This window comes from Hippoglossus hippoglossus, chromosome 13 (assembly GCF_009819705.1).
Source record: "Hippoglossus hippoglossus isolate fHipHip1 chromosome 13, fHipHip1.pri, whole genome shotgun sequence".
Classification (NCBI taxonomy): Eukaryota; Metazoa; Chordata; class Actinopteri; order Pleuronectiformes; family Pleuronectidae; genus Hippoglossus; species Hippoglossus hippoglossus.
In genome coordinates this window covers 976,612-1,003,622 of record NC_047163.1, presented here as the reverse complement: position 1 = coordinate 1,003,622, position 27,011 = coordinate 976,612, and the positions used below count along the sequence as shown (strand labels likewise).

The following is a 27,011-nucleotide window of genomic DNA, read 5'->3' as shown; positions in this document are numbered from 1 at the left end:
TATATACAGTTACTGATGGTCTTTATATACAGTCGCTGATCTCTTTATATACAGTCACTGATATCTTTATATACAGTCACTGATGGTCTTTATATACAGTCACTGATGGTCTTTATATACAGTCACTGATCCTCTTTATATACAGTCACTGATCTCTTTATATACAGTCGCTGATCCTCTTTATATACAGTCGTGATCTCTTATATACAGTCACTGATGGTCTTTATATACAGTCACTGATCCTCTTTATATACAGTCACTGATCCTCTTTATATACAGTCACTGATCGTCTTTATATACAGTCACTGATCCTCTTTATATACAGTCACTGATCCTCTTTATATACAGTCACTGATCCTCTTTATATACAGTCACTGATCCTCTTTATATACAGTCACTGATCCTCTTTATATACAGTCACTGATCCTCTTTATATACAGTCACTGATCCTCTTTATATACAGTCAGTGATCATCTTTATATACAGTCACTGATGGTCTTTATATACAGTCACTGATCCTCTTTATATACAGTCACTGATCCTCTTTATATACAGTCACTGATCCTCTTTATATACAGTCACTGATCCTCTTTATATACAGTCACTGATCATCTTTATATACAGTCACTGATGGTCTTTATATACAGTCACTGATCCTCTTTATATACAGTCAGTGATCATCTTTATATACAGTCACTGATGGTCTTTATATACATTCTATAGTTCATTGCTGCTCTAACATTAACAGAAACACTTTCTATCCTGTAGATCCCCAGAGGCCACTCACACGCACTGACACACACACACACACACACACACACACACACACACACACACACACACACACACACACACACACACACACACGCCACGCTGCCGTTTGTCACCCGTAGAGAAACAAATGACGGAGGAGGGAGGAGGGAGGAGGACATGTTGCTGTGCAGCAGATGCTGGTCCTGACTGCAGCTTTTGTTTGGGACGGAGGCCCCTACATCCATCTCTCTCTTCATCCTCCTTTCTCTCCTTTCATCCTCCTTTCTCTCCTTTCATCCACAATTTCCTCCTCTTTTTCTTATTTTTCTCTGTCACTCCTTTCATTATTCCTGCCGTCTTGTCATCCTTTCTTTTCTCCCATTTTGGCTTCCCTCCATCTTTCCTTCTCTGTTGTTGTTGCTTCATTCCCTCCTTTTTTACTTCCTCTTCTTTCTCAATCACTCACTCTTCACTTTAGCCTCTTCTTTTCTTCCATGTTCATGTTTTTCATGCTGTTGTCCTGCTTTTCCTATTCATCATTTGTCTCTTTCTCCTCCTCTAGCCACTTCTTCTTGCATCCATCCCTTTATCCTCCACTGTTGTTATCCTGTCCCTCTCCCCTCGTAACAGACTTTCTCTCTCTTCATCTTTTCTCTTATTATTATGGTCAACACCCCTCCTTCCTTCCTACCTTCCTTCCTTCCTTCCTTCCTTCCTTCCTTAGGACTGCCGTCCTTCTTTTCTGTTTGTATTCCTCATTAACAGCTAATTTCTGCTTTAATGGGGGAAGAATTTCCCATAATCAAATACCAATTGAAATAGAAATGCGTCTCCCTTTACCGAAGTTACTTCATGATCGATTCAAGAGGCTGATGGTTTTTCCTCCTCTGCTTCTGCTTCATGTAGCCGCTGTGGATTCCTCTTCACATGATTGTTGATAGGAAAACACAAAATAAATCAGCTCTTATCTGACAAATGATGTTTACAGACATGAATTGCTCGACTCCACCCCTTGCCTGGTGGCAACCGACTTGGAGGCAAATGTCCAAGTCGGTTGCTGAGGAATTTCTGTGTAGAGGGCGTGTCGATGACGTTTCCAACATGCCATGCAAAGATGAAGGCGTCAACTTTGAAAGACGAGGAGATTCCAGAGCTTTTGCTGATAAGAGGTGACGCCTCTGTGTGCTCTACACACTGTGCCACCCTTCACTTCCTGTGACTGCGTCTGACCACAGAATCTCCTGCTGAGTTTTTCATGTGTGAAAGACAAACTCCTGAGAAAGTCCGGACCCCATTTTCCTTTTTAGTTCATGTCTGAAAACGTCTGCTTCACCTGATCTTTGTCTCGCGAGTTCTTACTTCATCGTCTCCGTGTCGTCATTCAGCTGTAAAGTCACTTTGTAGTACATGTAAACAACATTAAACTTAATGTTCACTGCTGTTGTTGCAGATGACAGAAATGTTTCCTTCTGTCAAACTTTCCTGGAGCTGCAGAGAATATTTATTATTTGTAATTGGTTAACTCATAGAAATTCTAGTGAGTTGGTGGTTAAATGTTAATTCTGAACATCCTCAGTGTCAGTGTTTCCTGCAGCAACAAGCAGCTGTTTGGAGCTCTATAAAGCCACCGCAGAGCCGGCTCTCACACTCGCAGTGTGATAACCTCAGCCTGGATGAATTTAGCTTGTTTTGCCTCGGCGTCAGCGTGGCACGTCACTTTCAGTGCAGGAGCGTAGTTGTTCGGCCCACATCGGCCCACATCGGCCCACCCAGGCCGTTTCAGAGGAAAACACAAACAGCCCTGGTTTGACAGCTCGACGGAGCAAGGCCTCTCACACAAAGAGCCGGCATTAACTATGAAAGGAAGCCCGTTAGACAGGGAGAGGAGATGAGAGAAGGGAAACGAGAGGAGAAGAAAGAAGAGGAGGTGGCCTCTTCTTCACTCCCAGAGAGTTATCACGACTAAAAACAGGAATTTCAGGTATTTTACATCCAGACAAACATGACGTGAGTTTGGTGCAAAAACCTTCCCCTGCTGAGAATGATTTTTAAGGCCAGTTTTTTAAAGTTGTTTTGTTCAAATGAAGTTTTCAAAAGAGCATCAGATCCTCCTCTCTCTGTCAGTGGGTCTTAATAAAAGTTAAGACACAAACGAAACTTGAGCATCACAACTGTACGGCCCTGATCACCAGAGTTGATGGAATTCATCCTCTGGGAAACACAATATTTTATGACGACCCATCTTCCAGATGCTGAGATATTTTGATGTGTATGAAATACGACTTGCTGCTAAGACTCCTAATGAAAGTGGACGACATGACAGCTCCTCAAAAGTGAAGCCAAAACGTCTCAATTGCCCCCTGGTGGCTGGCTGCTTCCTCCATGTTAGCAAATCAGACATGAACCAACCAAAAAAATCAAAAATCATGTTAGTTAGTTGGTTTCTTTGGTTTTAGGTTCTTTAGTTCTTAACTCACTGATGTATGTACAAGTGGTCATGTTTCTAATAAGTTTGGTTTTAATTAGTTATTTGATGATATAAAAATGGGCTGAGATGTCATGATTGACAGCTGAGACTGACTCCTGATTGGTTGGGTACCTCAGCTCCGTCCCCTCCATCGTGTCCGCACATCAGCGCAAGAGGGCAGCGTTCGTATTCAGGATAGTTTTGCTTAATTTCTTAATAGCGGAAGGAAGTGGAGACATGTTGTCTATCTTTATAAACGTGTTGTCTGCAGTAGCACTAATGTCAAAGTCAGGATCTTCAAAAACTTAAGGATTCAGCCGCTGGGCACCATGAATATCTGAAGCAAATTTAACTGAAACCCATCACGAAGTCGCTGAGAGTTTTCCATCTGGTCCGACGCGTGGACCAGCCGAATGAAAGCAGCCACTGAATATGGACACGTCCGTGACTTCCTCCTCGCAGCAGTTACAGCCGACCGGATGAAAAATATTCCTCCTCCTCTCGGTCCTTCTCCCATCATGCTCTGTTCTCCATTACGTCAGCGCCCCCCCCCTCCTCCACACCCGGAGTCCGTTGATTAACATGATAAAATAAAGCAGTAAAGCTGCAAGAGGCCGGGGTTTGCAGTGAATTATAGAGCAGCTAAAGGGCGTAGTTAAAACCCTTTTATAAAAGTACTGGAAAACATGGGCTCTCTTGCTCTTACATAAAAGTTACTACATGTACCTGGCAAAGTTTCATCACGCGAACACACGGCAACAAACAGAAACACCCACTCGTCTGCCAGGGTTTGTAGACATCCAGCGATGTAACGCGCTCTGATCTGTGCCGTGGAAATGTTCCTCCAGGGTCTACGTTGGTGTTGGTGCTTCCTGTGATGTCATTTCCTGCTAATCGGTTATGTTGGTCAATAAACCATAATGCATTATTAAAGAACTGAAATTTATCTAAATAAACACATAAAACACGCTTAGGTTGTGAGATATGAACGTACATCATCATGATCGTACATCGTGATGAGGTAGAAGACAGTGGCCTTCGCTTTCGAGTTCTAAAAGAATGAGAGTTCTAGTTTTTATTTTATAGAACGATCATGTTAACAGCATTGGGTCAGAGGCCGCCGTCAGGTGGTCGGTTTCCAGAGGGTTAATGGTGGAGTGGCTGTTAGCGGTTAGAGTGCCTTTAGTGCGGCCAGCTGTTGACTCAGGACGTGAAGGTCGTTTGGTTCGGACGATTCACACTGGCATGATTCTCTGACCTCCAGGTCCACAGGGGCGTGTTTTTACTACGGTGGTGGACGTCGTCTGGACGACGGCTGCTTCGCTAGTGACTTATTTTGTACTAATAACTTGCTATTTGCACTAATAACAATATACTTCAATTAACGAGTGAAAGGTGAATATGATGAGCCACGACATGTTTGAGCAGCTGAGCAACAGGACGCAGCAGGTTCCACGTCTGCTCCGACATAAACCCCTGCAGGCTCGCCTCCTCTCTTCTTTGTGGGTTTCTGTTGTTCTGGTTTGTTTGGCGCAGTAATAGTGATGTAATGCCGTCACAGGTATGCGTTTATAGAGTAGTTTACTGCTCAGCCAATCATAAACAAGGACCAGAACCATCCGTTTATTAGCCTTTGTTAACACTCACACACATTACAGGAGACATCCACACATTCTCACTGTGTGTGTGTGTGCGTGTGCGTGTGTGGACTTGGTTTCAGGTGGAGGAGTGCCATGAATAACTGCCCCCATCTTTTTCAAAAATGATTTATGAACTTTCATTCAGACAACCAAACAGCAGGAATTCAACTTAAACAGATGTTTATGTTTATATTATACATAAGAAAACTAAAGACCAATGAACACATGTGAATATAAATAGTAAAAATCTGAACATGGTTTCTTGCCAGTAAATTGACAGTTTTGAGTAATGTATATTTCGTTTTCTTCTACTGATATCTCACCACAGTTTAGGAGCTTGTAAACAATTCGGTAAAACGATTACTGGTGAACCTCCAGAGAAACGTGAATAAAAGCCTCCGTCTTCAACCCACTGGGAACCGACGTCCCACCTCATGTTCGCTCAGGGACAAAAACATGTCAGAGTTTAGAGATGTGCACGATTGTCCAGGAAACGTCGTCACAGTAAGTAAAGCTGTCAAAGTATGAGGAACACAAACATCAACACACTGACGACAACAGAGTGTGATTCTTTATTCAAACCCTTCAATTCATCCTGCATCATTTTTATATATATATACCCCCCCCCCCTCTGAAAACACATGCATACAGTAAAACCCCCCCCACTCGTGTGAAAGTGAATGCACCCATCACGGCGTCATCACAGCAGGACTGTGGCAGATGGCCCCTGCTTCCTGCTTCAGCACGCTGCTATGAACTTTGGGGGATTGAGTCCCCGGGGAGCAGCGCGTGCTAGCATCAGCGCTTGTTTAGCGGTGGGAGGATAGAGAGGCACGCGCCGGGTGTGTTTGTATCTTGCTTCTCTGCTGCCATTTGCAGTAATGAGCCCGCGGCCCCATGGGAAACGAAGTCTTTATGATTATTAGTCATCAGCGTGTTGACAGCTGGAGGAGTCGTCATTAGCAACACTCCGCTCGCTGGCTTATCAGCGTTGTCATCAGCCGGTTGGGTACCGCCCTCATTGATCAGCTCAGACGCCTCTGATCACTGCACAGATAATAACTAATCAGCTGAGCCTCGGGGCCGTCGTCCCAGAGGCGTGTGAAGATGGACGACACGTCTCCACGTCCCACTATCCAGGAAAGAAGCCAAAATATCTCAAATACGAACGCTGCCATCTTTACGCTTTTGACGTCCTTTGCAGTCGGAGCCTGTGCCGTAGTGACCGTAAGTGTCACCGGTCACTTCAGCTTCAGATCAGCTTGAGGGGATGATGCTGGGAGCTGTAGTCGTTAGGACCTGATTCACTTTGGTTTCAGCTTGTATTTGTAGTTTTCAGGTTTTAAAACATGAATGAACATGTGAATTAAATGGAATCAGCTGATTCTGAAGGGTCTGAAGACATTTCTGTACATTTGTTGAACATTTCTTTTGTTTCCTCCTTTCAGACCCTCCAGTCGTGCAGCAGCTGAAAAGAACCTTCAAGTACTTTCAGGACTACAGACAGGTCAGTGGAGTCCGACGCCCTGAGCCTCATCCTGATACAGAAACACACGTCTGCATGGGAATCGTTTCGGTTTTAAAACTAAAACATAGTTTGAATGTAGCCTCCGACTCTTCCTCTTAGTTTTAACTCAGTTACCAGAAGTAATAATGACAGTGTGAATAGTTCTGTGGTTTCCAGGTACTTGACTCTTTCTGAGTAACTCACACCTTCTGTGAGAAGGAGCCAAATTTATAGTTTGGATTTTTCTCAAAAGTTTTCAGCTCTGAGTGTAGAAACTGTTCCAGCAGTGGTTTCAGTGTCAGTGACGTAGATTATTAAAATATCTGGTCTTCCTTTTCGGGTTTTACAGTATGGTAATAAGACCTGATTTAGACTCTGCTTTTGTAAACAGGCTTAATTAAAAGTTTGCAAGCTGGAGTTTCCCTCATGAAGACAGAACTTCCACATTTTGAGATGCCAACTTCCTCCTCTGACTTTGAAATGTTGTGAAATATGTTCACGGTTAATAAGCTGTGTGTGCGTGTGTGTGCGTGTGCGTGCGTGTGTGCGTGTTCAGATGATCATCGAGCCAACAAGCCCGAAGCTGCTGCCCGACCCTCTGAAGGAGCCGTACTACCAACCTCCGTACACTCTGGTGCTGGAGCTCACCGACGTCCTGCTGCACCCGGAGTGGTCGGTACGTGTCTTCACTCTCAGCAGGGACGGAGGTTGTTGCTGAAGGGACAGTGACGTGTTACATCTTAAACTTAAACCACTTAAACTGGCAGCAACGGTATTAATGATTAGTTAACTCTAGTTAAACTTGTGCGGTTTGTTGACTTCCACTGCACAACAACTTGTCCATAAAACCACCGACATGTTTACAGCTCGTCGTCGTGTTGTCGTGTGTCAGTTCAGAATGTGAAACAGAAGAATATCACATGTAATAAGTGTTTAAGTCGTGAATGAGGAGGTGAGTTTAAGGGTTAATGGTTTTATGGGACAGGTGGAAGATGTGGAGTGTGTCGGAGGTGTGTCCCAGCACCTGTCGACTTGTTGACTGACTCTCCCCTTTTTACACACACACACAGACATGCACACATGCACACATACACACACACACACACACACACACACACGCTGTCGACTTACCTGACAGGTGTGCAGCAGCTGTAACTTGACACCCGCTGCCTGTTAAAGCAGACAAACACAAAGCAGTACGCTGCCCCCCCACTTGAACTTTCCTTTCTGTGACACACACACACACACATACACACAAAAACACTGCTTTCATCACACACTTCACACACTCGGACCACACACACACAACTACTTCTTCAACTGTCTACAACATTTTATAGCTGCGATCGCGGCTGCAGATTATCTGAGGAGTCCGTGCGTAACTGAACACACACACACACACACACACACACACACACACACACACACACAGGAGGTTGAAGGTCGAGCCACTTTCTTCCGTCTTCAAACTGTTGGTTCCAGCTACAACTTTATAAACAATGTTTTCCTGACTGTAAGAGTTAAATCTCTGTCACTCTGTTACAACCTGGTTCCTTTATCTCACTGTGTCGATGATCACTTCCTGTTGGACCTTCTGAGTGGTTTGTTTTCGATCTGTTTCCAGTTGGCGACAGGTTGGCGGTTTAAGAAACGTCCGGGCATCGACTACCTCTTCCAGCAGCTGGCGCCGCTTTACGAGATCGTCATCTTCACTGCAGAGACCGGCATGGTGAGAGAGGCTCCGCTCTGACGTGACGCTGCAGCTGTGATCGGATCTGTGGCGTCGTTTCACTCCCTGTCACAAGCTGCGAGCTGCCCGAGGAGAGTCGTTAAATCAGATGTTTGTAGAACAGTGACAGTAAAGCTCCTGCAGGTCGATCGGAGACGATCACCACGTCTCTGACGAGGGTCAATTTACAGTCGGATGCTTTGACAAGCAGACGAGTCGTCCCTCAGATCTGTGTGTGGGACAACTCGTTTACAGTCGTCTGAAAACCACAAACATTCAGAGCGTTCACAGATGAGACAAAGGGTTAACTTTGTGTGTTTGTGGTTTTCAGACGACTGTAAACGAAGCGACACACAAACACACAATAGAAACTTAATATTTTAAGATTATTTAACAAACGAGTCTGACGATGTAAAAAAGGAGACAATTGATTGAGATGAATATTCACGTGGTGCCTGTTGCTGATTATTTCTCTCTGTGTGTGTGTGTCTGTTTGTGTGTGTTTTGTGTGTGTGTTTGTTCAGACAGCGTATCCTCTCATTGACAGCATTGATCCTCAGGGTTTCGTGATGTATCGTCTCTTCAGAGATGCAACACACTACATGGAGGGACATCATGTCAAGGTACGTGTGTGTGCGAGTGTGTGCGTGTGTGTGCGTGGTGTGTGTGCGCGCGCTCTCAAAACAAATCACACAATGTTAAAGATAAAGAGCAAAGAATTAGAATAAAAACATAAAACCTTCGGCGACACATGAAGAAAAAAGCTAATTATAGAATTGTAAATAAATATAAATAAAAAAATGTTAAAACAAATTCCTGTTATTAACGTGAAGTTTCAAACAACCAGTTGAGCAGTGTTGAGTGAAGCTATCTACAGCAGAAGGTGGTTTCCTGTCCCTCGCTGGGACGACAGGTTAGCATGCTAACTGCCACAGATGCTAAGAAGTGGCCGACTGATGAATAAACAGCTGCTAATACCAACGTTGGCTATTTAGCGAGAGCAAAAACTTTTATTAAACTAATTATTAAATAGTTATATTTATCTGAAGTCGAGAGAAGAATCGTGCAGTGGATGAGAAACTTGGTGAAACACCTGTACACCGTCCCCCGCCCCCCCCCCCCGTGTCTGCGCTCTGTAGCTGCCTTCTGCCGCCGCCATTGATTTCTCCCCCTCACCACAATAGACGTCCCCCCCCCCCCCCACTCCCTCCCTCTTCTCCCCCGTCTCCTTCCCAGCGCTCATTAACCTTCTGCCTCCTCCTCTCTCTCCTCTCATCCCACCTCCCCTGTCCTTCCTTCCTTCCTTCCTTCCTTCCTTCCTTCCTCCCTTCCTTCTCCCCTCTCCTTTCTTGTCCTTCTTCCTCCGTGACAACCCCCCCCCCCCCCTTCTGTCTCCCTCCAACTGTCGTCTCTCTCTCTCTCTCCCCCTCTCTCACCATGTCTTTTATTGAGGAACAGTCTGGAGGTTACAAGGAGCAGGTTAACCTACTTCCCAGTGACACACACTTATCATCTCATCTCCATATCACCAGACAGAGCTGGATGCAACAGATGCTAAGAGAGAGTTATTAATGCTCCATATGCTGAGGGAGAGTTAGAAACACTGCATATGTCCAGAGAAAGTTATTAAATGTCCCATGAAATTAAGATTGTTCTTTATGTGCGTCTGACGATGTGCATTTTCTGCCGTGTGTGGTTGTAATAGAAACACACAAAAGTCCACTTTAATACACAGTGTATATATATATCTATATATATATTGATATATATATATATATATTTAAGAGTTTGAAAAAGGGTTTAAATTGACTCAACTATGAGTCATATATATGACTCATAGTTGAGTCAATTTAAACCCCCTTTTTCAAACTCTTAAATTTAAATGTAACCTTGCTTTAAAAAAGTCGACTGACTTTCCTGTGACAGTCGACACATTAGTTTTAGTTTTGTTTCTGATGCGTCTCGTTCAGTGTCACAAAAACTCCAGAAAACCCAGTTAGTCATAAGTAGAAAGCAGCAGGGATGCAAATGATCAGAGTTTCAGCTTCGGTTTCCTGACGTGTTCCTGACGTGTTCTGGAAGTTCTGTATCTGAGTCAGTGTCTGTGGACATTTTCTGGATCTTCTCCTGCAGCCTCATAGTAAAATGTGTGTAAAATATCATGACAATGTCGTGAAGCTTCCCAGTGAGCGAGTGGACGTGTTGATGAGGTTTCTAACACGTGACGGACGTGAAACTGGAAGAACACAAACATCTCAGGATGAAGAAGAGGAGCCGTACACGTAGAAGACGAAGACGTCCACTTGGAAACACGAGGAGATTCTAGAGAAACTGCTTTTTTAAATTCAACCGTGTGATATTTTCCCAGAAATGTCGCAGTGATGCAACATAGATAAAATGTTGAGTTTAACAACATTAATTCCTCGTAAGCCTCGGCGCTGCCCCTTCCTCACCCTCTCGTGAAACCTGAGCACCATCCAGCTATTGTCTGCTGCCCTGCATCTGAGAGAGATGGATCAGACGTCTTATTGTTTGTTGGCTGCTGCCGGCACAAGAAACACAACACGACAACACAACAGTTGGATTAACTGTCTTCTGTAAACTTTGTTGTTTACGTTGTGTCCTGCTGTCGGTTGGGTTTCCTCATCACAAGCTGGTTTCCTCCTCATGTCTGAACGTCAGGAGACAAAATCTGTCATATTTAATCTAACATACAATCAGAGTATAGGAGAGGATATATAGTATAGATCGAAACAACACAAGATTTATTAATTAACATGTTTTTATATGAACTGTTGAGGTCTTTTTTCAAATCAACTCATTTTGTCATTTGACGTTAAATGTTGTCGAAGTAGAAGATGATGTTATAATATAAATTATTTCCTCCAAACTTCTTCTAAACAAGATGTAAAACTGCACCGGCTAACATGAGCTAAAAAAATAAGTATTTATATAAGAAGAAACACAAACATGATCACATGTATAGAATGTTATTAAGAAAGTAAACATGATTTCTATTTTTAGTATGAACAAACACGATAGATCTTATTGATATTTACCTTCTTTAGTTTAACATCTGACAAGATGGAAACTATCTGAAGTGATAACAGAGGTGAACGTACTTAAATACTGTGTGTGTGTGTGTGTGTGCGTGTGCGTACACACACGCGCACACACACACACACACACACACGTGCAAAGACACAGTTTAGGTTGAAGTTTTATCCAACACACTCTGAAGGAAGACAGATGCCTTTTATTCATTGGCTGTTTGGAGGATGGACAAATGTGTCCACTGGGGTTTACACACACACACACACACACACACACACAGGTTTGGGGGGGGCAGGGCACCAGATGAGCTGGTGATAGAGACAACGAGGAGCGTCCCTCTCCATCTGTCTCACACACACACACTAATGTCCCCCAGCTGGGGCGACCAGAGAAAGTGTGTGTGTTTTAATTTGAGTGAATATTAAGGATTATCTGAATGAAGTTGTTAAATCGATCAGGCCTCAGAACGGCTGGCGTTGGGCCGGTGTTGTGCCGGCGGAGGGGAAACGACCGGACCATTAAAACCACTGAACAAACCGCGAAGTGTCTTTACGTTTTATTCTGTGTGATTTTTCCGGATCGTGTCTCTTACATCTGTTTTGTTTTCCTCAGGACGTGTCGTGTCTGAACCGCGACACCAGCAAGGTGATCGTGGTGGACTGTAAGCGGGAGGCGTTCAGCCTGCAGCCCTTCAACGGCATGGCCCTGAAGAAGTGGGACGGGAACTCGGAGGATCGAACGCTCTACGACCTCGCCAACTTTCTCAAGAGTGAGTCGCACAGCGAGGCATTCAGGGCCCGTCCTATGTGTTGCTGATGTATTTCTGCGTCAGCGACAGCCAGTGGCCGGGGACATTGTGTCTTAGTGTCGTCCGTCCGTCCCATGGACACCTAGAGAACAAACGCCTTGAGGGAATATCTTCAAATTTGGTCTAAATATTCTCTTAGATTAACTGATGAGATTAGAAACGTGTGTTTTCAGGTGTTTGTGTGGACGGAGGTCGACAACATTTTAAAAGTGTGAATGTAGCTTTAGTCTGTTTAGCTAAAGCTCGACATACAAACACACACATTGACACACACACACACACCATCCGTCCACACAACTCTAATAAAATGACCTCCTGGTTGGTTTGAGGTTAAGTTTCCTCGTGTCTCCTCCTGGCAGCCATCGCTCTGAGCGGAGTGGACGACGTGCGCTCGGTGCTGGAGAACTACGCTCTGGAGGACGACCCCATCGAGGCCTTCAAACGCAGACAGGCTCAGCTGGCGCAGGTAGGAGGAGAAATGGAACGCACCCCGCCTCGGGGCAGCCTGCCGTCATGTTGTCTGATGTGTGTGATTTGATTGGTCGCTCTGTGTATGTGTCAGGAGGAGGAGCAGCGCCTGGCCGAGCTCTCCCAGCAGAAGAAACAGGGACTCTCTCTCGGCTCCATCGCTTCCCGGTTCTGGCGCTCCAAACAGCAGTGAGCCCCGCCCCCTCTCACACTCGCACCAATCGCAGTCCGGCTCTCTGCCAGCGTCGAGGGGAGGGGCCGGAGGACAGGAGGCGGGGGGGTCTGCGGACTGTAGCTGGGTGCCCTCCGCTGTCGCAAGCAACAGCGGGCGTGTCTGCAGTGCTGGAATGGAGCCAGGACATTGGCCGTGGCGTGCACCAATGAGGGGCAATTATTTTGTTTATTTTTTTCTTGGTGGCAGGGCGTCAGTGGCGCCCTCCCTTGGTCATCATGGCGTCCGCTGATGCATCTCAGGCCGCTGAAGCTCCAGGTCCTGTTGAAACTTTTGTTGGTCGGAGGCAGATCTGAGATCAGCACTGCTCTCGCCACGCCCGCTGTGGTCGGCGCCGCCGCTCACAGGAAGTGACATCAGCTGGTCGAACCGAACCCCACAACGTCTGTGTTATTCTCTGTTCCTCTGTGTCTCAGACTGACGACGCTGCTGCAGACTTTGTTCAAACCATGAATATTGCTTCTAGAAAAATAAATGTACATAACACATAGTTTTCTGAAAGAGTTGATTCCCTGTGTCGGACGGTCGGAGCTCCCGGCGGCGGCGGCGGCGTGGACGGTGCTCGGTTTGGCATGTGGACATTTTGAAGACTGGAACCGCAGCTGAGCCAATGGGAGGAGGAACGTTGGAGTAGAAGAACTTTTCATTTCTACCGTTCTCCCAAACGTTTGGTTTTATTCTACATGACCAGCGCTGTCAGCTGATTGGTTCCTACTGAAGACGGTAAAACCCCCTCACTCATGCAGTTTCATCTCAATTCAACATCGTTCAGTGTAGTGTGGTCGCAGCAGGACCTATTTTCAGCGGCGGATGAATCCACATCAGGTGCAGCAGTGAGCGTTTGGGTCAAACTTAAAGAGCTGAAACTCCAGATCTTCATCCAGACGAGTGTTTAGCTCCGTATCAGAAATAACCTCCGTCCACGCTAACGCACCTGAAACATCACATGACCGTTCACGTCCACTGGTCATGTGATGTAAACGGGAAACATCGCTCGCTCACTCTGTTTGTTGGCAGCGAAGGTCCCGGCAAGTAAATACACAACCTGCCTCACACCACACGATTCTTATTGTTTATTTACTCACACAAAGCGATGGGAGGCGGCTGGCGATCCACTTCGCCACGAAGCCGGTCGGCGGCGGAGGAGAACGCCTGCGTCACCGTTTACGAAACTCTCTCAAACACAAAGCCGGAGTTTTCAATCTTTACACAAGTCTCTGATTTAGAGGCTGGAAAACTGTGGACGCCCGGCGTAACCATAGCAACAGTGAGTAATAAAACATCTGGATGTGGACGGAGACGTCGGCGATCGTGTTTTTCAAATTCTCTCCGTGACTTGAGATGTGTCCGGAGTGAGCGACCAATCAGAGAGCGGGGACTGAGCACAGTAACCATGACGACTCTGGGGCTCCGCTGCGGTTCTGTTTCATGTGTTTGTCGAAGATTGGTGATGAAATAAAGAAATCAAATCATGATTCTGTAGTAAATTCTTTTTTTTAATCGACATGACTATTAACGTTTAATAGAAATGTTTTTATACAGTTTCTCTTTAAATCTGTGGGTTTCTTCTCATTTCTTAAAATTAATCCGGATTTTAAATTTGTTTTTCCCTCGAGCTATTTAAAAAATAAAGTTCAGGAAATCCGAACTTAAACGGGCCGAGTAACTGATTTCCTGTGATTTCTGTTGAGTAATCGATTACTTGAGCCCGTTTGATTTGAACTGGTTTCTTATTTTAAATAAAGTAGACGTGTATTAAACTTAAAAGCTTTGACCTGCGTCTGAACGGAGAACAAACGGTTTCTTCTCTCCTGCAGTTGAACGGGAACATGTGTCGTCCTGCTGTCCTGTGTGTTTTCAGGACAACGTACAGAGGAAACCTGAGTCGACCTCAGGAATCCTCACATTCTTGATTTAAAGCAGAAACCCTGCAGAGCCTCCAGCCTGTCAATCTGTTTGTCTTGTCTCCTCCCTGCTGGACTCCTGCTTCACAACCAGCCATGTTTTAATCTGGGGACGGTGTCGGGACAATTACCTCCTCGGAAACGCAGCGGTCCCGCCCGGCGCCGTGAGGCCGGCGTGGTAACGAGTCCGACTCCAGAGGGAATGATGGGAATCTTCTGTTGGTGCAGATGTATGAACTCCAGCAGCGGGGGGGCACTTCCACCAGCAGCTCTGGATCCTCTCCAGAACTTCTCCAAGTGTGGAAGCAGAAAAATATCAAAGAGTTTATAACGAAAGTCCTTTTGGGGAAAAAACTTGAATCAAATAAAAAAATGTATCACAAATCAGTTCCATGTTCTTTTATATAACTTTGATGCATCAATATAAATGAGTATAATTCATATTTAAATGATATAGTTGACATTTAATTAGTTTTCACTTTGAACCTTCGTATTCAAAATTCAAGTCAAAATGTTTATAATTATCTAGGTAAGAATTTTAATTTCACAATTCTTGAGTTAGGTTGAATTATTTTTACTTAATGCCCCAAAGTTTTAATCTATTTCAATTTACATTGAGCCAAAATTCTGGACCTGAACTCGTCATCATTTGGAATAAAGTCTTAAACTGCTCTAACTTGATAACGTGACTTTGATGTTGGTCTAAATTTTGACTTTAAATCTCATAAATTTGAGTTATGTCAGAATTCTTATGTCACATTTCATGATTTCAAGTTGTAATTTTGACTAAAGTCAGAAATCTTATTTTGAATTGTGTAATTTTAATTAAGAATGGTGATTTTGTGTCATCGTTTGTTTCAGCTTCACCTTGACTCATTGAATCTCATCATTTCTACACTGAAGTATTTTTATTTAGATTATTTCCGTCAGGATTTTAAATGTGAAGCTCACGCGCTGACTCGTCTCCGTTTTGACTCGTTAAATAATCTGTGACGTGCAGCGCCATGCTCACGCTCACCACAGGGGGCAGCTGACCTGCTCACACGCCCCTCTGGCTTTTTATTAGGGGCAAAATAAAAACCAATTACCTCCGCTGAATGAATAAATGTGTAAAAACAGAACACTTAAGAATCCAGAGCAAAATAAAAAGAGAATAAAGTGAAAACACTAAAGATTTGTGCCAAACTGTGAATTGAAAATATATTAAAGACAATAAAACTTTACGAGCTCATGAAGTGTTTTTTGGAACCAAAGACGAGGCCGGTTCCTCTGCTCGTCTCAGTGATGAAGGTTCAGTCTGAGCTTCTAAACAAACGAACTTCTTAAGTTGTGCGGGTGAATCGATCAGAGTGAAACCCTCAAGTGAAAGTTTCCAGGTTCAGATTTAAACTTCAAAAGAGATTAAGAGGATTTTATCTCCTGAAGGATTAAGAATGAAAAGCTGCTGTTTGTAGTTTCACAGTCTTTCAAATCCTCTTTTCACAGATTAGAGTCAAAGACAAACCTCCTCAGTGAAATGGGATCTCCTCTAGAGCAGATCAATCGAACCAGAGCCTGAAGAGAAGGATTCATCTGTGAGGAGAAGATTTAAAAAGTGATTCAAATCAGACGACATGTTGTGAAGTGGTGAGAGGAGGGGGCGGGGCTAATACCGACCAGCAAAATGTGACTCAGGTGAAAAGAGGACCCCCCCCCCACACACACACACACACACACACACACACACACTCTCTCTCAACGGACAGATGAACACGTGCCAAAAAACCCTGCGGGGATGTGTGTGTGTGTGTGTGTGCGTGTGTGTGTGCGTGCGCGCGTGTTTTATGAACCATAATTACAAACGTGATAATCTGTAAATCCAGAGTCAAGCTGCTGTTAACGGTTCTTTCCTCTTCTGGACTAGATGTTGGTCTGAGGAACCTTTCACACCTGATATCTATCGATCAATCACGTTCACTTTGTCTCACAGATGTTCACAAGGAGCAACTTCCTCTGTTCTTCACTCAACTAGAGTCAAACTTCATGATCAGTGAATGAAGCTCAGTCCCATGTGAGGATCCTCTCCCAGGACACAAGTCCAACAGGTGCTGATGGACCTGAACACATCAACACAACAACACAACAACACATCAACACAACAACACAACAACACATCAACACAACAACACAACAACACATCAACACAACAACACATCAACACAACAACACATCAACACAACAACAGGATTCACTACATGAGAAGAACCAGTTTGTAACTTCATGTTTAAAGTGTTTCTACAGAATGTGTGATGGAGATGAAGGAGCAGAGGAACTGAGGACTTCCTGTCAGTGATGGTAGAAGATGTGAGGAGACGTGTTGTGATCACAGTCCTCGATCAGCTGACACCATCAGGATCTGGATCCAGCACCAGGATCTGGATCCACCACCAGGATCTGGATCCAGCACCAGGATCTGGATCCACCATCATTTAGGTTCAAGCTGAAGAGTCTGAGGGTCTGAACCAAACAAGCTGTGAAAGAGTCCTCATTCATCTGCGCACACACACATTCACAGAGACACACACACACACACACATTCACAGAGACACACACACACACATTCAGAGACACACACACAGACACACTCATTTACAGACACACACACACACACACACACACACACACACACACACAGCTCTGGAGGTGTGAACCTGGGAACTCTGCAGCTCTGTGGAGCTTCAACCATTTGTCTGTCAGAGGTTCTAACAGTGAACAAACTGCAGGACCCAAAATGAACAAACACTAACAACACACACAGAGACATGCACACACACACACACACACAGAGAGACACACACACACAGACAGACACACACACACACTGAGAGACACATGCACACACACACACACACACAGAGACAGACACACACACACACACAGAGACAGACACACACACATACAGAGAGAGACATACAGAGAGAGACACACACACAGAGAGACATACAGAGAGAGACACACACACAGAGAGACAGACACACACACACAGACAGACACACACACAGAGACAGACACACACAGAAACAGACACACACACATACAGAGAGACACACACAGAGACAGACACACACAGAGACAGACACACACACACAGAGACAGACATACAGAGAGAGACACACACAGAGAGACAGACACACACAGACACACACACAGACACACACACACAGACACAGAGACAGACACACACACATACAGAGAGAGACATACAGAGAGAGACACACACACAGAGAGACAGACACACACACACACACAGAGAGACATACAGAGAGAGACACACACAGAGAGACAGACACACACACACACACACAGACAGACACACACACAGACACAGACACACACAGACACACACACAGACAAACATCTGTGTAACATCTGTCTGTTTCCTTCAGTTAATAAAGTTTTATTAACTGTGATGATGCAACTGATGCAGTTGTTTGGGGGTGGGGGGGGGCGTGTGTTATTTATTTATTTATTTATATGTTTGACGCTCGCGACCCACCTCGCCCTCTATTGTCACTATAATAAGGACAGCGCGTGCCTCCGCTAGCCCCCCCCCCATACAAGCCACACCCACGGCACGCTTCATCTGCACACACACACACACACACACACACACACATAATAAGCGTCATTGTTCCAGTGTTTGTATCCAGACGAGGGTGTGTGTGTTTGTGTGTTTGTGTGTTTGTTGTGTCTTTCTGTACGTGTGTGTGGCTGTCTCTGTGTCTGTGTGTGTGTGTCTGTCTCTGTGTGTGTGTGTGTGCGCGTGTGTCTGTGTACCTGCTCAACACGCGCATGGTCCGCTCCCTTGAGAGCTCCCGGGTCGCGTGCACACAGGACGCCTCGTCACCATCAGTGGACAATATGCGCGTGTTCGATCTGAGCCATCTGCCCATCGATCTCTTTACCCCCCCCCCCCCACACGCCACGCGCTACTTGGGCAGGTGCGCGTGCCCCGTGCACGAAGATTCTTATCAACACAACACACCAGTCACATCGGTTCTGTCACGCGCATGTCAACGCGCGCATACAAGTTTGGATGAATTCTACCCCCCCCCCCCCCCCCCCACACCTTTTGTCCTCACACGCGCCCAAACGGTCTGAGGAGGTGGCACGAGCTTTTGTTGAGGTGAGAGAACACACGGCGCGTGCCGCCTACCCGGGGGGGGGGGGCGCGTGGGAAAGTCTGCTGAGGTGTGAACGAGCTCGTGAATGTGCGCGAGAAGACAGAGGCGTTAGGAGTGACACCTGCGCGCGCATGCGCAGAGAGCGCGTGAGACATATGCGTCTTCATGGAGTGTGTGTGTGTGTGTGGGGGGGGGGGGACATAACATAACATAACAGCACAAACTGTGACGAACATTAATAATGTCCATCCACCTGTTGATAACTGCTCTGGCCCCGCCCACTCTCACCTGTAGAGACATGGAGGAAGGTGATTGGCTGTCCAAGAGCACGTGACCCAAAAAACTGGAAATACAAAATAAACATCAACTCATCGTGTGTGTCTGTGTGTGTGTGTATACGTGTGTGCGTGTGTGTGTATATGTGTGTGTGTCTGTGTGTGTGTGTGTGTCTGTGTGTGTGTGTATATGTGTGTGTGTGTCTGTGTGTGTGTCTGTGTGTGTGTGTCTGTCTCTGTGTGTGTGTGTGTGTGTGTGTGTTTGTGTGTCTGTCTCTCTGTGTGTGTGTGTGTGTCTCTGTGTGTGTGTGTGTCTCTGTGTGTATCTCTGTGTGTGTGTGTGTTAGTGTCTCTGTGTGTGTGAATATGTGTGTGTGTCTGTGTGTGTGTGTGTGTGTGTGTGTGTCTGTCTGTCTCTGTGTGTATCTCTGTGTGTGTGTTAGTGTCTCTGTGTGTGTGAATATGTGTGTGTGTGTGTGTGTGTGTGTGTGTGTATGTGTGTTTGTGTGTCTGTCTCTGTGTGTGTGTGTGTGTGTGTGTGTGTCTCTGTGTGTGTGTATATGTGTGTGTGTGTCTGTGTGTGTCTGTGTGTGTGTGTGTGTGTGTGTCTGTCTCTGTGTGTATCTCTGTGTGTGTGTGTGTTAGTGTCTCTGTGTGTGTGAATATGTGTGTGTGTGTCTGTGTGTGTGTGTGTGTGTCTGTGTGTGTGTGTGTGTGTGTGTGTGTCCATTTTGTTTTAATTAATCAGATATTGTCATGTGATTATCAGAGTCATGACGTCATTAACAAACACTTTAAACATGATGAAGGTTCGAATCCTCTTGTGACGTCACAGAGAAAAGTCTCTTTCAGAATCTGATTTAATTTCTTTTACTTGAAGTGACGTCAGAACCTGGAGGTGTGTGTGTGTGGTGGGGGGGTATTATCATACAGCTGGTATGATAATACCCCCCCCACACACACACACACACTAAAGTTTATCTGACTTTTCCAGATCGAAATCTCTCTCTCTACTTGAAGAGCATTTATTGTTCCTGCCTTTGTGTGTGTGTGTGTGTGTGTGTGTGTGTGTGTGTGTGTGTGTGTGTGATTGTGTGTGTTACAGTACGTAGGTAGGCGTGCCCCCCCCCCCCCAGGACAGCACGCGACCCGACAGAGAAAATCTCAAGTTAAAGGAAAGTGTAGATTTTTTAAATAAATTCCTGTCACATGTAAAACAAACCAATTTATACTTTAAATTATAATTAAATCTAAATTATAATTGTTCGATTGTGTTAATATTTTATTATAATTCAATCAGAGTTTCTACTGCACGTTCTCAAGGTTCTGTTTCCTCTGTGTGGATATTATTTATATTTAATTTCTATGTTTCTTCGTGTTGACATCTCACTTATTTCTGATTTGACAGATTCTCGCCCTTCATCTGCAGCGACTTTAGTTTTTACTTCATCTCATCAATAAGCTTTAATTTCTGTTTTTAAATATCGGTTGTGTGTGTGTGTGCATGTGTGTGTGAGAGAGTGTGTGCATGTGTGTGTGTGTGTGGGGGGGGGGTGTATGTGTTGACATTTATTGCATGAACGTGTGAACGCGCTCTGGTCATAGAAGGAGCATTTGTCTCCTGACAGTTTGTTCTATTGCCCCGCTGTGCCCCCCCCCCTTCACTGTAAAAAAATAAACTCCGGACTTTACATGGAACTGAACCGTGCGTGTTGGTCTCAGAGGCGCGTGCTCCTGACGAGAAGTTTCAGTCGTTGGATTTTTTTTTTAATTTAAAGTTTCGGTTTGAATGAACCTGGTTCGGTCAGAGTGAGGCGCGTGCATCAGCATGGGGGGGGGGGGGGGGGGGGGGGGGGGGGGGGGGGGTGGCGGCTTCTTCTTCTTCTTCAGGTGAACATTTTTTACAGCGCCGTCCCCCCCTCCTCCTCCTCCCCTCCCCCTCCCCCCTCTCCTCGGTATAAAGAGGAGCTCGAGCAGCAGCAGCTTCAGTCCAGAGTTCAGCCTCCAGCGGATTTCAACTTTCTCTTCAGACCGCTGACACACGCAGACACACACAGAGACACACACGCAGAAACACACAGAAACACACAGAGACACACAAACTGCTGCTCTGACCTTTAGCCTGTTTTTTATTCATCCACGGGGCGTTAGTTGCTTTGACTTTTCCTTTCTTCGCCGGACGCTCTGCGCCTCCACTGGAGCCCTTTTGGATTTTACGCACTGGTCGGATCGAAGCTGCGGCGCGCACTCACCATGGCGCGTGTGTTCCTGTGGAGTCTCGCGCTGTTGGCATCAGCTCAGGTGGTGAGTTGGAACATTTTCAATCTTCCCCTCAGAGCCGCGCTGCTCTCGTTCCTCTCCGGAGACGCTCGCGGGTTTGTGCGTCTTTACGCGCAGCGGGTCCGAGCTCCCTCTGGTGTTCTCCTCCTTTCTGCGGGACCTTCAGGTGTTAAAACGTGCAGCGGGCCACGCATAATCTGAAGTCTGCAGAAATGTGAAGAACACAAGGGGTTTGCGCGTTTTGCAGAAATGCACGGGTTGTGTGTTGTGCGTGTTTCGTGCATGTCCTCCAGTTTGTGCACATTTTTCTGTTCCATCAGATTCAGTGTTTAATCTCTCTGCTACCCCCCCCCTCCCCTCCATCAGGCTCTCTCCTCCGGGGTCTTCGAGCTGAAGATCGAATCCTTCACCAGCTCCCGCGGCCTCTGTCTCTCTCAGCCCCGGAGCTGCCACATCTTTTTCCGCGTGTGCCTGAAGCACTCGCAGGACGTCATCAACCCGGAGCCGCCGTGCACGTACGGCACCGCGCTCACGGACATCCTCGACGCCGACTCCAACTCCATCTCCGAGAGCGCGCCCATCAGGGTTCCCTTTCTGTTCAAGTGGCCGGTGAGAAAACGAGTCACATCAACACGAGGTTTAATTCACGAGATGTTCCATCTTGTGTTTAATGTGCGCGTGATTCTAAACCCGCTCTCTCTTCCCCGCAGGGAACTTTCTCTCTGATCATTGAAGCCTGGAACGCAGAATCCTCAGGGCTCGACTCCACAGGTAAAAACCTCTGCTGCTGCTGCAGTGTCACTGCTTCACCGCCAGGCGGCGCCGTTTCCTCCACGTTCATGTTTAAGTTCAGGAAACTTTATCCAGGTGTGAAGAGCAGATTTAAATGTGACCGTGTGTGTCTTTATATTTCAGTTGTGGTTAAAATATTCTTTCCTACATTAAATTCACACATTTATTTTAGGTCAAAGACACAAAAAGTCGAGATTAACCTCAACAAACAAACAAAGTTCTGTGTACAAATAAAAATATTAAAATCCTCCCTCGTTTATCCAGAGAACCAGAACAACCTCATCAGCCGGATGGCGACCAGACGGCGTCTCGGCGTCGGAGAGGAATGGTCCCAGGACGTTCACTTTGGAGACCAGAGCGAGCTGCGCTACTCGTACCACGTCGTGTGCAACGAGCACTACCACGGCGAGGCCTGCTCCGCGTACTGCCGGCCCCGAAACGACACCTTCGGCCACTACACCTGCGACGACGGGGGGAGCCGGCGCTGCCTGGAGGGCTGGAGCGGCGAGTACTGCACTGTCCGTAAGTATTAGCTGCTCCCTGTGATCACACCGGAGTTTGTTTCCTTCAATCAGTTTGATCCCAAGCAGCTTCGGTCCCGTGACCTCACACAGTCATTTAACCGTCTCAGGGTCAGGAAACTGCGGAATGCTCCTTTAAATCATGTTGTAAGATTATATTAAAGTTCAACGGACTCGTTTTATCTGCTGCTTTCATCTTCATAAAAGTTTCCTGTCGGGTCTCAAAGTCAAAAATGTTTCCCGATGTTTTCATTTCTCTGGTGTTTGTGCAGCCAAACGTTTCCCTCCAAACATTAGTGAAGCTTATTTAAAAAATCAGTTACAGTTACAGGAGAAGCCGCTCGACTCTCCCTCTGTTTTCATCCCAACGTTTCTTCAGACCGGGGGTGGGGGGTGGGGGGGGGGGGGGGGCTGAATAGGGCCCTTGGCGCTTCATCTTTTTGTCCAGCGGCCTTGAAATTGTTAAGTCAAGCAGTTGTCAACGCTGTGGTCGACCCTGGAGCCTGTGGAGGACAAAAAAGATCTTAGAGCTTCTGTCATTTCCAGTGTGTGTGTGTGTGTGTGTGTGTGTGTGTGTGTGTGTGTGTGTGTGTGTGTGTGTGTGTGTGTGTGTGTGTGTGATGGCTCTGAGGTCTGCTCCTTTTGTTTTGAGCTCAACAATGGGCCCCTGGTCGGCCCAGAGTCGGCCCCCGGCCCGCCCGCTTTAACAGGGACACGCGCTGGAGCTTAATGTGCGCTGCCTTGCGTGAAAGGAGACGGCATGTGTTGCTTTTGTTGTGTAGGCCAGCTGCTTCGTTCAGTACTTAACAAGCACTTGTAGGGGAGGTGTGTGTGTGTGTGTGTGTGTGTGTGTGTGTGTGTGTGTGTGTGAGGCCCCTGTGAGGGGAGGAGAGTTGTTTTGTGATTCGAACATGAGACACATACACTCATAGTAATATTCTCTCCTTCTTCCTCCCCCTTTCTCCCTTTCCCTCTCTTTCTCCTCCCTCCCTCTCCTCCCATCAGCCATCTGTGCGGCGGGCTGCAGTAAGAACGGTTTCTGCGAGTCTCCCGGGGAGTGCGTGTGCCGGCAGGGCTGGCAGGGCGAGCGCTGCGACGAGTGCGCCCGACACCCGGGCTGCCTCCACGGGACCTGCCAGCAGCCGTGGCAGTGCAACTGCAAGGAAGGCTGGGGGGGGCTGTACTGTGACCAAGGTGGGTTCTGCCTCAAACACGCCCCCTAGTGGCAGGTCGACACACTGCGACTCGTGGCTCTTTCACACCTTCGCCCACAAACCACCTGCTGTCGTCCATTCACACTGATGTTTGTCTACTTTAGGATTTTATAACCTCCGCGTTGATCCTGTTGAATCCTGCTGCAGATACATTCTCCATCACTCAGGCGACTGTCGCATGATAATGTTGATGAACTTGTTCTTTGTCAGACATTTTTATTCCAAGAAATCTGCAGATTTAAATAATCAACGTTAAAACGTTTACTCCTTGTTCTTTACTTAAGAAAACCTCGACAAACAAACCTCGTTAGTACGATTATTCTACAGCCGACTCTCGGCTCTCAGAAGATGATTCCTGACAATCCTGAGTTTCTGTGCAAGAGCAACACGAAGTTCATTGTGGGACTTTCCCAGGTGAAACTAGATAAACTTCAGTAGTTATGATGGTGTTTTGTGACGCAGCTGAAAGGACATTAAACACTCTACAGGTTTCCAGACTGATAACTTGTGTCAATGTTATGTTGTTAACACTAAATACAGATTTCTAGATTGCGTGACCTTGTTGTTTCAACAGGTTTTTCGTTATTGTAAAGTTGATCATCATCTGCATACAAGCAAATAAGAAACTAAAACAGAAAACAATCAAAGCGATGTCACAAAATCGGCGAAATATCAAATACTTGTCAAACACCTTGTTCCTTCGTTCGCCCCAGATGTCCCATGGGGTGCCCCAGGGCTCTGTCCTTGGTCCTCTTCTCTTTTCTCTGTACGTTGTTTTCCTCGGCAGGCTTACTCAAGAACACTTAAACACGTGAACACTTAAATCAGTGACCTCTGAGCAGGCGGCGTCTAAACCTCCGATCATCTATTTCATTCAGCACAAAGCAGCTTAAATGAGTCACAGAGTCTTGGAGTTCATTAACCAACCTGTTGCTCTTCCTCTCTACAGACCTGAACTACTGCACCAACCACAGGCCGTGTCAGAACGACGCCTCGTGCACCAACACGGGTCAGGGCAGCTACACCTGCACCTGCCGCCCCGGGTTCACCGGCAAAAACTGCGAGATCGAGACCAACGAGTGCGACAGCAATCCCTGCAAGAACGGCGGCAGCTGCAAAGTAAGTGAGCGCAGCAGATCTGACGGAGCGGTTTCCCCCGTCACGCACGTTCTCCCTGAGATTAATAAAGTTCTGATGAATCATCCTAAAGTTTGATCAGAGAGCCTGACGCCATTGTCTTCTCCTCCCATCTTTACCTCAGGATCTGGTGAACGATTATTCGTGCGCGTGCCCTCAGGGCTTCTACGGGAAGAACTGTGAGGTCAGCGCCATGAAGTGCGCAGATGAGCCGTGCTTTAACGGAGGGACCTGCGAGGAGAACGTCGACGGTGGCTACAGCTGCCACTGCCCAGCCGGCTTCACGGGCTCCAACTGTGAGAAGAGAAACGACAGATGCAGCAGCAACCCCTGCGCCAATGGTACGAACCAACAGTTTATTCACTTCATTGATTTTACACACGGCCAAACCATCATTATCTCCAGAGTTTGAAATGAAATATGAAAACCAAGAACGAATGGAGACATGGAGCTGAATGGAGACACATCAGCTGTTTTCAGACATGAGCTCCAGAGTTTGTGTTTCACAGCAGCAGGTTGTTCTACAGGAGGTGTCCACACATGATCCTCCAGAGAGAACCAGAGGAACTGCACAGTCCTCATGTCTGACAGCAGCTCATGGGATCACTCTGCTTTATTCCCTTTTTAGAAGCTGCAAGTTATTATAAGTCAAATCAGTTTGTCAGGCTTGTGTCTCTAAACATTAGAGAGTAAGTGTGATTCAGAATATTTATCTTTATTGGCTTTATTCATATCTTTGGCCTCAGTGAACTGGTGTTAAGTGAAAGTGTGGTTGTGTTAGTCTGGAGCTGCGGGTCGTAGCGTTGTCCCGGAGACATCTCGTGTCTACACAAATGGAAGGAGACTTTTATTGTTCGAGCATGAAGTGTGAACATCTGTGGAAGTTCTCTGGAACGTTTCTGCGATGCCAAATGTTGACGGACGAATCTGAGGCTGAATGTAAATAATCAGGTTCCATCCTGCAAACTGTGAGAACAGATACTTGATCAGTTGCTTCATCTGTCTCATTAATTTGATCAGGTGTGTGTGTGTGTGTGTGTGTGTGTGTGTGTGTGTGTGTGTGTGTGTCTGATTCCTGTGTTGTGCCTCTAAACATGTCTCATCGCCTCCCCGCTGATAAGACAAATATTTCGGTCGTGGTTGTCAACAGACCAGTTTTGCCTCGGCGCCCTCACTCTCTGTTTCTACCTGGTGTCGTTCTGCCGAGTCTCAGCAGGAATGCAGCTCTGACCGCGGCTCTCCGCCTCACGGAGTCAGCGCTGGTGCACGGCTCATTTCTCTGAGGAAATGCAGAACCGCTCTCTGAGTTTTACAAGATAACCGAGCCAGTTGCACGTCACTGTGCACATTGAACCCATTTGCTTTAAATTACACAGTGTTTGCATCGGTGCTGAACATTTCCCATCAGATCCTGTCTTCTGGACGCCTGTGCTTTCATTTCTGATTCTAAATGAACTCGCTGCTCGTTCATGTCTCTGCAAGTTTTCATAGCGGTGAGAAATGAAGTGAGCGCTGCCAGGAGGGAGGTGACGGATGGTTTGAACAATGTTCAAAAGGAAACTAGAAATTATTTGTAGTAAAATGGATTAAAAGGGTTCGAGTTAGTTGTTTTTTGATGCCACTGAGTTGAAATGTTGTTTCAGAGAGGAGACGAGTTAACGCAGGTAGATTTTCAGGGTTTGTTCAGTTTGTCGTTTTCAGACGTTCAATCAAACTCTTTAAAACAAGAGCAGACAGATAATCAGGATCACAAGGCTCCAGTTTCACATCTTTCATTGCAAAATAAAACGATATCACTGAATCTTGACGTGTGGCGTCTCTGAGGGCCCTAGTTCAGCCGACAGTCCTCCCTCAGGTTCTCATTACGGTTGAGAAACCGCCGCCTGCTTATCTGGAATCTGCAGTAATTCCTGAGAAAACTCATCGCTGTTTCACGGCTGCTCAGAACAAACAAATATGGAGCTTTTTTTACAGTGTTTATGCTGCAGTTGAGTCACTGTTGTGTTTCCTACAGTTAATAAACGCTGCTGCTCAGGTCACGTGACTTCCTGGTTTCTAATCACTCGC

General features: G+C 46.2%; 2 protein-coding genes across 3 annotated transcripts in view; both read left to right on the top strand.

Annotated features, from left to right (window-relative positions):
* Positions 1-24,308, top strand: part of timm50 (translocase of inner mitochondrial membrane 50 homolog (S. cerevisiae)) — a 37,486-nt gene extending 13,178 nt beyond the window's left edge. Inside the window, exons 5-12 of one of the 2 annotated variants that reach the window (XR_004615783.1) lie at positions 6,309-6,367; positions 6,924-7,043; positions 7,992-8,096; positions 8,621-8,719; positions 11,763-11,919; positions 12,318-12,424; positions 12,521-13,065; positions 24,296-24,308. Coding sequence is in view for 1 of the 2 variants with exons in the window: in XM_034603630.1 (XP_034459521.1) it covers positions 6,309-6,367; positions 6,924-7,043; positions 7,992-8,096; positions 8,621-8,719; positions 11,763-11,919; positions 12,318-12,424; positions 12,521-12,619 (746 nt within the window). In the remaining variant the exon portion in view is untranslated. Of the gene's footprint in view, positions 1-6,308; positions 6,368-6,923; positions 7,044-7,991; positions 8,097-8,620; positions 8,720-11,762; positions 11,920-12,317; positions 12,425-12,520; positions 14,134-24,295 lie in introns of those variants that run through there. The other variant, XM_034603630.1, reaches the window with a different exon arrangement.
* Positions 20,994-25,356, top strand: dlc (deltaC). The gene is made up of 7 exons (XM_034604753.1): positions 20,994-21,304; positions 21,647-21,889; positions 21,991-22,051; positions 22,337-22,594; positions 23,599-23,787; positions 24,757-24,926; positions 25,069-25,356. The coding sequence occupies exons 1-7, from the start codon at positions 21,254-21,256 to the stop codon at positions 25,354-25,356; spliced, it is 1,260 nt and encodes a 419-aa protein (XP_034460644.1). The 5' UTR covers positions 20,994-21,253.
* The last annotated feature ends 1,655 nt before the right edge of the window (positions 25,357-27,011 follow it).